The sequence below is a fragment of the Artemia sp. Qi Xiang Cuo genome, chromosome 1, assembly GCF_049724085.1.
Source record: "Artemia sp. Qi Xiang Cuo chromosome 1, ASM4972408v1, whole genome shotgun sequence".
NCBI classification, from domain to species: domain Eukaryota; kingdom Metazoa; phylum Arthropoda; class Branchiopoda; order Anostraca; family Artemiidae; genus Artemia; species Artemia sp. Qi Xiang Cuo.
Window position 1 is genome coordinate 98,685,045 of NC_142794.1, and position 14,605 is coordinate 98,699,649.

General features: G+C 35.2%; 1 protein-coding gene across 1 annotated transcript in view; it reads left to right on the forward strand.

Moving 5' to 3' along the window:
• LOC148956982 (protein disulfide-isomerase A5) overlaps positions 1-8,580 on the forward strand; it is a 70,895-nt gene extending 62,315 nt beyond the window's left edge. Inside the window, exon 10 of the mRNA XM_089097122.1 lies at positions 8,269-8,580. Within this exon, the coding sequence (XP_088953248.1) occupies positions 8,269-8,522 (254 nt within the window). The 3' untranslated portion in view covers positions 8,523-8,580. The remainder of the gene's footprint in view (positions 1-8,268) is intronic.
• Positions 8,581-14,605: the final 6,025 nt, after the last annotated feature.

A 14,605-nucleotide genomic window follows, 5' to 3' on the forward strand; every position in this document is an offset into this window, starting at 1 on the left:
AGTGCAAGGGTTGTAAGTTATAACTTGGGGGCATATAAAGTTTTTATTGAAAGCGTTGTCGTAGAAACTTCAAAAAGGCTCATTCAATTGGAAATTAAAAGGACTAGTGCCTTTTTTAATAGTTGAAAGTGATTGGATAGCGACTAACGCCCCTCCCACTCCCACCATTTTCCAAAACACATCCAATCAAAAATGTTTCTGGAAATTAGGTCTTTTAGGATGATAACCCCCTCAGAGCCCTCAGTGCAAGGGTTGTAAGTTATGCCCTGGGGGCATATAAGGTTTATATAGAAAGTTGTTGTTAAATCATAGGCACTGCATAAGTAAAGAACAGGGACACTCGAGAACGAGACAAGGAACGGGGACTAAGTAAAGAGGAGGACACTCCCCCAAAACCCTCAGGGCATGGGTTTTAAGTTACTCCCTGGGGGCATATAAGAACGATGTTGGCACAATGTATTATTTATTAATTTTTTCCTTTTGAGCAGGGCCCTTTGTATCGAAGGAGTTGTCATAGAAACTTCGAAAAGGGCTCATTCAATTGGAAATTGGAGTGGCTTGTGCCCTTTTTAATAGTCGAAAGTTATTGGAAGGCGACTAACACCCCTTCCACGCCCACCATTTCCCGAAACCCATTCAATCAAAATTTTGAGATAGCCATTTTGTTCAGCGTAGGCCTAGTTGATTTCCAGATAGAAATTATGTTTTTGAGGAGGACAGTTCCCCACAGTCCTTAGGGTAAGGGTTGTAAGTTATGGCCTGGGGGCATATAAGGTTTTTTTTATAGAAGTAGTTGTCGTAGCAAAAAAGGCTCATTCGATTGGAAATTCAAAGGGCTAGTGCCCTTTTTAATAGTCGAAGTGATTAGAGAGCAACTAATCCGTCTCTCACGCCCACCTTTTTCCCAAACACATCTATTCAAAACTTTGAAATAGCCCTTTTATTCAACGTAGTTTTAAGTTCTGGAAATTAGGTCTTTGAGGATGTCCCCCCCCCCCACAGCCCTCAGGGCAAGGGTTTTAAATTATGCCCAGGGAGCACATAAGGTTTTTATATAACGCGTTGTCGTAGAAACTTCAAAAAGACCTTCTACGCCCACCATTTCCCCGAACACATCCAATAAAGATTTTTAGATAGCCATTTTGTTCCACGCAGTTCAAAGTTCAGGAAATTATATCTTTGAGCAGGACAATCCCCCCACAGTCTTCAGGGCAGGTGTTATAAGTTATGCCCTGGGGGAATAGAAGGTTTTTATTGAAATATTTGTCGTAGAAACTTGAAAAAAGGGCTTATTTAATTGGAAATTCAAAGGGCTAGTGCCCTTTTTAATAGTTAACAGTTATTTGACGGCAACTCACCCCCCTCTCACGCTCTTCGTGTCTGCCACCCCATCTCCTCCACAGTGTCCATAGCCAGTTTACTCAACGTAGTTGAAAGTTTTGGAAATTAGGTGTCTAAGGATGACAACCCCTCCCCCCCTACATCCCTCAGGGCAAGGGTTGTAAGTTATGCCGTGGGGAGATATAAGGTTTTTATTGAAAGCGTAGAAACTTCAAAAGGGCTCATTCAATTGGAAATTGAAAGGGCTAGTGCCTTTTTTAGTAGTTGCAAGTGATTAGAGAGCGACTAACGCCCCTTTCACGCCTTGAAATTAGGTCTTTTAGGATGATAACCCCCTCAGATCCCTCAGTGCAAGGGTTGTAAGTTATACCCTGGGGGAATCTAAAGTTTATATAGAAAGTTGTTTTAGAAAATTCAAGAAGGGCTCATTCGATTGGAAATTTAAATTGCACTTTTTGATAGTCGAAAGTGAGTGAAGAGTAATTACCCCCCCCCCCTCTTACACCCACCATTTCCCCAAAAACATCCAATCAAAGTTGAGAGATAGCCATTTTGTTCAACGTAGTTGAAAATTCTGGAAATTATGTATTTAAGGATGACAACCCCCCAGAGCCCCAAGGGCAAAGGTTGTAAGTTCTGCCCTGGGGGCATATAAGGTTTTAATAGATAGAGTTGTCCTAAAAATTCAAAAGGGGCTCATTCAATTGAAAATTGAGAGGCCTAGTGCCCTTTTTAATAGTCGAAAGTGATTGGAAGGCAACTAACACCCCTTCCACACCCACCATTTCCCAAAACACATCCAATCAACATTTGGAGATTGCCGTTTCTTTCAGCAGGCCTAATTTTTAGATAGAGAGTTTATTTTTGGGGAGACCACTCCCCTAGAGTCCTAATAAGACGGGCTGTGAATTAGTCACTGGGGGCTCTTCTGGTTTTTACTGAAGATGTAGCTTTAAACAGTTCAAAAAGATTTATTTGGCCGGAAGTTCAAGGTGCCAGTGTCCCTTGTAAGAATTGAAAGTGATTGGAGGGCAACTAGTCCCCCCCCACGCCCATCATTCCCCCAAACACATCCAGTCAAAATTTTGCACAGGCCCTCGTAGAAACTTTAAAAAAATCTCATTCGATTAGAAATTCAAAGGGCTAGTGCCCTTTTTAATAGTCGAAAGTGATTGGAGGGCAACTAACCCCTCTCTCCACACCCATCTTTTCCCCTAACACATCCAATCAAAATTTTGAGATAGCCATTTTGTTCAGCGTAGTTGATTTCCAGATGGAAAATATGTTTTTGAGGAGGACACTCCCCTACAACGCTCGGGGCAAGGGTTGTAAGTTATGACCTGGGGGAATATAAGGTTTTTCAGAAGGCGTTGTTGCAGAAACTTCAAAAAAGGCTCATTCGATTGGAAATTCAAAGGGCTAGTTCCCTTTTTAATATTCAAAAGTTATTGACGGGCAAATAGCCCCCCCCCCCCCACGCCCATCAGTTCCCCAAACAAATACAATCAAACTTTTTAGATATCCATTTTGTTCAGCGTAGTTGATTTCCTGATAGAATATATGTTTTTGAGGAGGACACTCTCCCACAGCACTCAGGGCAAGGGTTATAAGTTATGCCCTGGGGGCATATAAGGTTTTTATAGATAGAGTTGTCGTAAAACTTCAAAAGGGGCTCATTCAATTGGAAATTGAGAAGGCTAGTGCCCTTTGTAATAGTCGAAAGTGATTGGAGGGCAACGAACCCTCCTCTCACGCCCACCATTTCTCCAAACACATTCAATCAAAATTTTGAGATAGCCATTTTGTTCCAAATAGTAGAAAGTTGCACTTTACTGAACGAGAACAAAATTTGCACTTTACTGAAAAAATACAAATGAATGTGCATTGTCAGTTTAATATACATATACTGATATTTAGTAATCAAAATGTTAATATTATTTGATTTATTAAAGTTATAAAAGTAAAAACATTTATATTTTTTTCAGTGAAGTGCAAATTTTGTTCTGGCCTTGGGAAGGCATAGGGGTTTTGTGTCCAACTTATCTTAATTTTTGATCGTTTTGAGTTTGAATCTGTTAATTATTTTAATTTCTGTTAGTGTTGGGTTTCATTTATTTATCGATGCTGATTTGTGGTAGTTTGACACTTGGTAGATTATTTGATTTTATTTTTGCTCATTTTTTGTTTAATGGAGTTCTTTATTTTTCTTTGAAAAACTTATTTTGCGGAAAAAGCTTTTTAATTAATCTATATAAAAACCGCATACAAAGCTGTATACGAAAATAAGATAATTTGAAGCTGATCTTGCTTTTATGGAATAAAAAAGAAGTTTTTTTAAGGAGTAACTTTAAAACTTAAAATGAACAGAAATTATTCCGTATATGAGGGGAATCCCTTAATACCCCGCTCTTCATGCCAATTTGTTTGGTACTTTTGAAAAAGCATTTTGTTCTAATTAAACAAACCTTATATTTAAGAAGTTGTTCTCAAAGAATTGGGACGAAAAAAACTTTAGCTTAAAGAGTGGGGTATTTAGAAGGGAGTATAATTTCTGTTCGTTTTATATTTCAACGTTACTCCTTAGTTTCTGTTCAAAAAACTTACTTTTTTAGAACTTAATTTTTGATCGTTTTTCAAATCTGGAAAATCCACCTCTAGCTTCGTGGAAAATTTCCTCCTCCCTACGAAAAGATCCTTCATGGAGAGTTCCTCTCATGCAAAATCCCCTTCGGAAAATTCGTCCCCGGCCAATTTTATCCTTGCTGGAAATTCCCCCGAAAAATTTCTCGCGGACGAGTCCGCCCGAAAAATGCACCTTAGTGTACTTTCATTTGGAAAAGACTTCGATTTCTGATGGTTTTTCAAATCGTGTCGGAAATCCCCCCTACTTGAAAATTTTCCTCGGAAATCTGCCGCCCCCATCTGGGAAGATGCTCCCGTGGGAAATTCCCCGTGGATAATTTCTGCCGCAGACCCCCCCCCCCCCATCCCTGAAAAAAACCTTCCAGATAATTCCAATCTCGCTGAAAATTTACCCCTGACAATTACCCCCAAATGTCGTGGCAAAGAGAAAGTAAGACAAATATAAAGAATTTCTTATAGGAATTTTAGCAAATTCCTAAATGAAAAATTTTCCCTGGAAATTTTACCCCCGGAAACTTCCCTCTCCATGGAAAATTATCCCCTTAGACCCCCCCCCCCTCCAAATCAGACCCCCTCCCCCTGAAAAATGGCTGTTATTTGTTAATAACATTTTGTTTACGTAAACTTTCGGCAAATTTCACAACTTACAGCCGTTTCTGCATGGGCTGTTGGAATTCATGTTATCACCAAAGGCATAGATTTTGGACTTTTCAACTATGCTGAACAAAATGGCTATCTCAAAGTTTGATCAGAGGACTTTGGGAGAAAAGAAAGTGGGAGGGGCGCTAGTTTCCCTCCAATCTTTTTGGGAAACGTTGACATTTTCAAATGAATGTGTTAAAGCAGGTTGGTCTGTGCGAATTCATTGTACCTTGACGGAAGGAAAAAAGTATACGAGAGGGAATTTTGATTGAGCGGGTAATTTTACCAAATGAGTAAAATTTTATATGGCGGGGAGAATTCACCGAGGGGTAACCGCCTAGGGATTGCATTATTGGAGGGGGGGTGACTAGCCAGACACTGTAAATGCACAAACAACTAAAAACAATTCACTGGAAGTCAAATTCAAAGCGCTTTCTTCAGATGGGGGGGGGGGGACTAGCTGGATTTTATAAATATACAAACAAGTAAGATAAGTAGGAATTTTTGATAATCAAACAGGTCATGGTAACGAACTGTAAGTAAGGAGTGACCCGGCTGTATAGTAATCGAAATTCTAAAAAATGGAATTTTTATACCAAGAGACATATGAAAAGAATCGTATTTTTATGCTGATTTCAAATATATAAGTATCATTTTCATTTAGTCATACCCATCAAAGCCTGAGGAAAATTGTCTTATTTTCGAAAAAATTAGAAAATACCCCTAAAAGTCATAGAATCTTAATGAAAATCACACCATCAGGTTCAGCGTATCAGAGAACCCTACTGTAGAAGTTTCAAACTTGTATGTGTAAAAATGTGGAATTTTTTATTTTTTGCCAGAAGAAAGATCACGGATGGGTGTTTATTTGTTTGTTTGTTTGTTTTTTCCCCCATGGGTGATCGTATGAACCCAGTGGTCATTAAAATTTTTTTTTCAGAATATCGTGATAGGGGTTTTTGAACGGAAATTAAAGTTTTAGTGCCTTTTTTAGTGACCAAAAAGATTGGAGGGCAACTAGGCCATCTCCCCACCCCTTCCCCCCCCCCCCCAAACCGTCTGATTAAAATTTTGAGATAGCCATTTTGTTCATGATAGTTGAAAAGCCTGACAACTATGCCTTTGGATATAACATGACCCCTCCCCCCCCAAGGCCCGGGGGAAGGTCTTTAAGTTATAAAAATTGTCTATTGTTTAGGAGTAGTAGTTGTTATTGGGCCATCTGCATACATTTTAGAATGGAAAGACTAATTTTATACTGTTTTTTTTTCACGGAAGAGCTAACAATGGGGAGGGAAGATTCCAGGGGTTGAACTTGTCAGAGGAAATTATACACTGGGGGAATTTGCCAGAATTCCTTTACAAAATTATTTTTATATTTATTCCTTTCTCTTTTCCTGTGTAAATTTTCACCGGGATCGAATTGTCTAGAGGATATATCCGTGAGGAGGGTATTTCTCCGTGGAGGTGGGGCCAGATTTCCTTGGAATATTAAAAAAAACTATCAGAACTTAAATAAAAAAAAGCAAGTTTTTTCAACTGAAAGTAAGGAGCAACATTAAAACTTAAAATGAATAGAAATTATTACGTATATGAAGGGGGGGGCCTCCTCTTCAACACCTCGCCCTTTACGCTACAGTTTGAATTTTGTCCCAATTCTTTAACAACGGCTCCTGAAACACAAGGGTCGTTCGATTGAAACTATAAGAAGCTTTTTTCACAAGTACTAAAAAGTTTAGCGTAAAGAGCGAGGCGTTGAGGAGGAGAACCTTCATATACGTAATAATTTCTGTTCGTTTTAGGTTTTAATTTTTCTCCTTACTTTCAGTTGAAAAAACATGTTTTTTTTTCAAGAAAAGCCTACAAGAGTCTGAGCCCAACCTGAGTAGAAAAATTTTGATGGCAATTACGGCTAAAAGCGTGTATTTATGCACTTCACACAATAAACACACACTTAGTTATACATTCTTTATTTTTTAGAATTTGAGACTTAATACGAGTGTTATCTAAACACACTTTAGGTTGCAGCTGTTGCTGCAGCCGTTTTTTTTCTAGTGAAAATTTTATAAAGGGCTATAATTTTTAATTCTTTATCTTCATTTTTCTTTACTGTCATTGAATCGTTTTAAATGTTAATCATTATGGCACTCTAATTTTCACTTTCAGTTTTTCAGTGCCATAAATTGTTTTAGGGTTTTTCGTTGGTCCATTCAAAATGAATTTTACATCTTAGGTGATAAATGGATACAAGTAAGTGCCAACAGCGGATTGAATGGTTCTGTACAATTAATTTGCATAATTGCACTGAAGTATTTTCTAATTTCAACCGCTTGATGATATAATTGCGAAGTATAATTTCAAGCTATTGAAATCCCAGCGAAATCCGATATGTTCCTTCTAATCCTTGTCATTTTTCTTGGAGCTTCCAAGTTTTTTCACGCTATTTGCATATGCAATCATTCCTGTCACGTCTAAAGGTTGCAGCTGACATTTTTCACGCTTCTGAGATAATTGGTAAAACGGTTTCTAAAGAATTCTCAATCTGAGGATCTGTAAGGCAATCAGGGCCGTATCTAGGATTTTCTTTGGGGGGGGGGTTGCTTTAAAAAATGGATCAAAAACTTTTTTATATGCATTTTTGTTATGTTACCCCCTAAATACAGCCTTGAAGGTAATGTATCTTCACACTTTTATCTTTTTAATCTACATTGCAATGTCAACCTTATATTTGAAAACAGTTTTGCAAGTGGTTTTCGAAATTCATCTATCTAATAGAAATGTTAGATACGGTTTTTAGGTTTGACAGTGACAATTTTTTGTAGTATTTATTACTTCATGGAGAAAGTGAATAAGATTGAATCTACTTTGATAGTAAAATACCATTCTGTAATTAATTTACAGCTGCTTAGGGCAGAAAATATTAGGCCTGTTCTTTTGCACTAAGATCTTACATCTAAGATCTCACATCTTTCTGCAAAGATTTCCGTTCTTTTAACTCACCTTTGTTACAGCCCTTTTTATGCTCTTTCCAAATATAATAATCATTTTTTTGGAAATGAATTTTACCTCCACCCCTATATATACCAATTCAGGGTATATATTTGTATATTAGGGGGGGGGGTGTTGGTAAATTTTATTTCTGATGTAAATGAGAGATAAGTTTAAACTTTATTTTGTAATAAATTTTCATTTATTATTTGTTTTCAAATATATTTGTTGTATAAGTATACCACAAATATATTTGTTGTATATTTATATATACAACAAATATAAAAATACATGTTTATATTTGACAGCCAATACAATGGTGCATTAAATAATCAATAAGGCCAATTAGGCCTTATTAGGCCAATATGGCCAATAAGGCCAGTAGGACTATAGTGTCTGCTAACTTGGATGCTTGGTTTTATTTTTGCTATAGTAAATTATAATAAACTATAGTAAATTATAATAAATAATATTATATATTATTATATAATATAAATAATATATATAATATACATAATAATATATAATATATATAATATATAAAATAACATATATAATATATAATATAATATAAAATATATTATATAATATAAGTAATAAATAATGTTATAATAAACTATAGTAAACTATAATAACCTTGCATTAAATTTTTAGGGTGTGGTCATTGCAAGAGGATGAAACCAGTGATTGCCAGGGTTGCTAAAAAGCTAAAAGAATTGGCTTTGCCTGCTCAATTGGCAACCTTGGATGCTACTATACATCAGAAGGTAGCAAAGAAGTCCCAACTAAAGGGTTTTCCAACTATAAAATTCCATAAAAAAGATGGATCTGTTCTCGAGTACAATGGAGATAGGAGCAGTGAAGATATAATTCAATTCATTCGAGCACAAGTCCGAGATGAACTTTAATAATAAGATTGTTTAATAAGTTTTCATTTTTATATTTGAAAATTATATGTTTCTTGTCTAAGAAGCCTTTCTTTTTAATAAGTCGGCTGAAGATACTCAAACTAACTGTGTTATATTGATTACGTACAACTCGCCCTAAAATTGCGAAGATTTACGAATAAAACTCAAGGTCTGTTTTTCAAAGATAATTTCTTAAACCACACTGGCCTGCCCTAATGTAAGAAAATATTTGCTTTGTTTGTTAATTCAGTATTCTCGTTCGGCTTTAAAAACACCATTTTTGATCGTTTCCTTTTCTTATGTCTATTTTTCATTTTTCTGCCTCTGTTGTGCCTGGACAAATTATTATTGTTATTTTTTTTTAAGAGACCCTTCATACAGTAAATACTGCAAACAACAGAGATAAAAGAAGAAGAAAACTTCATATTAAATGATTGCAAACGGTGCTTGCATAAACAAAGAAGAAGAAAACTTAGAAGAAGAAGCATAAACAAAGAAGAAGAGAAAAAAGAAGAAGAAAACTTCATATCAAATGATTGCAAACTGTGCTTGCATAAACAAAGAAGAAGAAAACTTAGAAGAAGAAGCATAAACAAAGAAGAAGAAAACTTCATATCAAATGATTGCAAACGGTGCTTGCATAAACAAAGAAGAAGAAAACTTATAAGAAGAAGCATAAACAAAGAAGAAGCGAAAAAGAAGAAGAAAACTTCATATCAAATGATTGCAAACTGTGCTTGCATAAACAAAGAAGAAGAAAACTTAGAAGAAGAAGCATAAACAAATAAGAAGAGAAAAAAGAAGAAGAAAACTTCATATCAAATGATTGCAAACGGTGCTTGCATAAACAAAGAAGAAGAAAACTTAGAAGAAGAAGCATAAAAAAAGTAGAAGATAAAAAAGAAGAAGAAAACTTCATATCAAATTATTGCAAACTGTGCTTGCATAAACAAAGAAGAAGAAAAATTAGAAGAAGAAGAATAAACAAAGAAGAAGAGAAAAAAGCAGAAGAAAACTTCATATCAAATGATTGCAAACGGTGCTTGCATAAACATAGAAGAAGAAAACTTAGAAGAAGAAGCATAAATAAAGAAGAAGAGAAAAAAGAAGAAGAAAACTTCATATCAAATGATTGCAAACGGTGCTTGCATAAACAAAGAAGAAGAAAAATTAGAAGAAGAAGCATAAACAAAGAAGAAGAGAAAAACGAAGAAGAAAACTTCATATCAAATGATTGCAAACGGTGCTTGCATAAACAAAGAAGAAGAAAACTTAGAAGAAGAAGCATAAACAAAGAAGAAGAGAAAAAAGAAGAAGAAAACTTCATATCAAATGATTGCAAACGGTGCTTGCATAAACAAAGAAGAAGAAAACTTAGAAGAAGAAGCATAAACAAAGAAGAAGAGAAAAAAGAATAATAAAACTTCATATCAAATGATTGCAAACTGTGCTTGCATAAACAAAGAAGAAGAAAACTTAGAAGAAGAAGCATAAAAAAAGAAGAAGAGAAAAAAGAAGAAGAAAACTTCATATCAAATGATTGCAAACGGTGCTTGCATAAACAAAGAAGAAGAAAAATTAGAAGAAGAAGCATAAACAAAGAAGAAGAGAAAAACGAAGAAGAAAACTTCATATCAAATGATTGCAAACGGTGCTTGCATAAACAAAGAAGAAGAAAACTTAGAAGAAGAATCATAAACAAATAAGAAGATAAAAAAAAGAAGAAAACTTCATATCAAATGATTGCAAACTGTGCTTGCATAAACAAAGAAGAAGAAAACTTAGAAGAAGAAGAATAAACAAAGAAGAATACAAAAAAAAGAAGAAAACTTCATATCAAATGATTGCAAACTGTGCTTGCATAAACAAAGAAGAAGAAAACTTAGAAGAAGAAGCATAAACAAAGAAGAAGAGAAAAAAGAAGAAGAAAACTTCATATCAAATGATTGCAAACTGTGCTTGCATAAACAAAGAAGAAGAAAAATTAGAAGAATAATCATAAACAAATAAGAATAGAAAAACGAAGAAGAAAACTTCATATCAAATGATTGCAAACTGTGCTTTCATAAACAAAGAAGAACAAAAATTAGAAGAAGAATCATACACAAAGAAGAAGAGAAAAAAGAAGACTAAAAAGTCATATCAAATGATTGCAAACGGTGCTTGCATAAACAAAGAATAATAAAACTTAGAAGAAGAAGCATAAACAAAGAAGAATAGAAAAAAGAAGAAGAAAACTTCATATCAAATGATTGCAAACTGTGCTTGCATAAACAAAGAAGAAGAAAACTTAGAAGAAGAAGCATAAACAAAGAAGAAGAGAAAAAAGAAGAAGAAAACTTCATATCAAATGATTGCAAACTGTGCTTTCATAAACAAAGAAGAAGAAAACTTAGAAGAAGAAGTATAAACAAAGAAGAAGAGAAAAAAGAAGAATAAAACTTCATATCAAATGATTGCAAACTGTGCTTGCATAAACAAAGAAGAAGAAAAATTATAATAAGAAGCATAAACAAAGAAGAAGATAAAAAAGAAGAAGAAAACTTCATATCAAATGATTGCAAACTGTGCTTTAATAAACAAAGAAGAAGAAAACTTCATATCAAATGATTGCAAACGGTGCTTGCATAAACAAAGAAGAAGAAAACTTAGAAGAAGAAGCATAAACAAAGAAGAAGCGAAAAAGAAGAAGAAAACTTCATATCAAATGATTGCAAACTGTGCTTGCATAAACAACAAATAATATCAAAATAATATGTAAATAACTCTCAGTTATCATGAAGTATTAGTACTTCATATCTAACTTTTATAGAATATAATAAAGTGTATGCATATTATCTATTAATTATAAACTACGCTTACATATTAGACGCGAGTACCAAGGATGATCAATTTCCCTTGCATTGCGATTTTTATTCAGTGAAGTTCATGGTCAGTAACTCCAACCTGTTCTAGAGCTTCGCGACCATGGAGGAAGTTGATTCAGGTGTTTTGCAAACCTGAAAGAGCATTAGTCATTTTTTCCCTCTGTTTTAGTAAAAATACTCCAAAAAGGGGCCAAATAGAGAATGTGAAGAAGGGCAAATGAATTAAAAAGGAGTATTATCTACAAAATTTGAGGGGTACTTGTTAAGAATCCGGTAAGTACTCGATAATTGTATTGAAAAAATCAGATAGGCATTACCCGGTACTTATACGAGACGCTGTATAAACATGTATATAACGGTTTAGGGGGAATGTAACGGTTTATGTGACGGTTGTATATAACGCTGTATATAACGGTTTAGGGGGAATAAAAGGTACCTAGGTTTGGTTAGGTTTGGATCTGTATTTAATATATGCTATGCTTTAAAAAATTTCCCCCTGACAAAAAATTTGACCTCTTTCGTAAAGATTTTGCCTCTTTTTTAATGGTTTAATTTTCTATTATTTACTAGCCAAATATTCTTTGTTTGAAAGCCTAATATAGGCTTCTTAATTCTTTGTTCGTATGGAAAATATTCTTTGTTCGGGAGCTTATTTGAAAGTCACGAGAAAATCTAAAAAGGAAAGTAGATGGAAAAGCATATCCTTTTCAAAAATTGAGAAATTTCTCAATCCGATATCCAAGTCAGGGTATAATGGACGCAGCAAAGGGCACTGCAGTGGCCCAGTCGTTACAGAAGACTCATGGTCAAGGTATAGTGGGCCATGTACAACGGATACTGAAAAATACACAACTAACCAGGCATAAAACATGACTTAATGTCGAGAGATTAAAGATGCAGCAAAACAAGGAACTGGCTCAGACATACATGTGGCTTCTGGTTCAGGCATATTGACCCAGGTATAACAGATGCAGCAAAATACAAAAGCCGAGGTCTAGGCATGACAAATGGCTCAAGAATTAGGTGTAATGGCGAAGGTATAACCAATGCAGCAAAGCGCACCAGGTGTTACATGTGGCTCATGGCCTTGGCATAATGACCCAGACGAAGAAGAGGCAGCAAAATCTAGAACCTGTTCAGGTATAATGGTCCATGTAGAAAGGATGCAGCTTCACACAGAAAGTGGCTCAGGCATGACTGATACCTCACGGTTAAGCTACAATGGTCCACGTATAATAGATGAAGCCATGCAATGTAAGTAGCCCACACGCAACAGTTGACTTTTGGGTAATGTAAAAGGTTCTGTAATTATCAATATGTTTTTACCCATTGATTACAGAGATAATAATTTACAGCAGTCTTTTGCAATAGCCTGTCATATATAGGTTGAATGTTTTACTGAAGCTCATTCGCTATCTGTGTCTTTTGTTTTTTGGATGATTTTAACTGTGATGTCTCTGTAATTCATTCAAATTTTTCACTTTGCGCTACTATGCTTCCCGAGATTTTTTAGGATTATTTGGAAGTAATAACAAAAAATGATGATTTTTCATATGTTGATTCGTCATTTTCAAATTCGAACATTGACCATGTTGTAGAATGGCCTTCGTTGAGTCTTTCTCCTATGTGTGATCTGTTTGATTACTAGCCATCTGGTCATCTGCCTCTTGTGACTTCCCTTCCTTGGCTTCAACTTCTAATGGAGCTCCTTATCCCCAGTCAAATCTTCTCATTCGTGTACTTAAGGAATGTTGGTAAGAACCTGTAGCCTTGTCCTTCTTTGTAGCTCCTGTGGGTGTACCTTGTACTGTGTAGACCATTCACCTTTAGTTTGACAAAGAAGAGTTTTTACCTAAATTCTCCTCAGTCTATCTTAAAGACCTTGGGACCTTCCTCATAACTAGAAGGAAGAAACGTAGCTTTTTTATTATCAAAAACACTATAACATTTTTGTATTTATTTTTTTTTTTTCGCCTTTTCCTGTAAACAGTTATATTTTGCAGTATACTGGTTACTAAATAGAGCCCAACTTAGACGGTTGGGGCTATAAATATATTTATATGCCTGGTTCAGGCTTGAAGCTGCCATACAGACGAAAATGTGCCGAAAAAACCATTTATCGTGTCGAAACACGCCAGAAAATGCACTTTTTGGGAAAAAATAGCAGATTTGAAAAATTAAACGCGAAATTACCTAAAAAAAGCACCGAACTAGTGCAAATGTAATCCATTTGGCAACACCGCATGTTATATTTGCTTGTTATAGAAAGGATTTATATGATGTAGTGGCCTAGCCCAAAATCTCTCTGTTTCTTGTCCAATCTGCTAAAGTCATCAACGTGTCTCGTGGAAATTCAGATAAGAAGCTCCGCCTGTTGTATAGGGAAAAAAGATTTAAGCAAATATTTCTTTAAAATTTCTTAATTACTGGTTTTATATTGGAATGGTTATATATGACTTATGCAACATACATTAACTTGAAGAAATATTTTATGGGTAAAAATCAAACAGTTCGTGGTAACGAACTGTAAGTAAGGAGCGAACCGGCTCAATAGTAACCGAACTCTAAAAACCGTATCAGAGAACCCTATTGTAGAGGTTTCAAGCTCCTATCTGTAAAAATACGGAATTTTGTATTTTTTGCCAGAAGAAAGATCACGGATGCGTGTTTATTTGTTTTTTTTCCCAGGGGTGATCGTATCGACCTAATGGTCCAAGATAAATCGTGGGGGGGGGCTCATTCTAACGGAAATTAAAGTTCTAGTGCCCTTTTTAAGTGACCAAAAAGGGAGGGCAACTAGGCCCCCTCCCACGCCATAATCCACGCTCCCACGTTATGTCGGAGGATCTTTCCATGGAGGAAATTTTCATGGGGGAAGGGACATTGCTATGAAGGGGGTGTCAGATTTCCCAGCATTATTTAAAAAATCGATCAGAAATAAAAAAAAAAAAGGTTTTCAACTGAAAGTAAGGTGTAACATCAAAACTTAAGACGAACAGAAATTATTACGTATATGATTGGGTTCGCCCCCTATTCAATACCTCGCTCTTTACTCCAAAGATTTTTAGTAATTTTATAAATCATAAGAACTATTTATTCTAATTAACGATTTTTGTGATTAAGGGGTCCTTTTAAAGAATTGCAACAAAATTCGAACTTTAGCGTAAAGAGCGAGGTATTGACTAGGGGGCAAACCCCCTAATGTACGTATTAAAA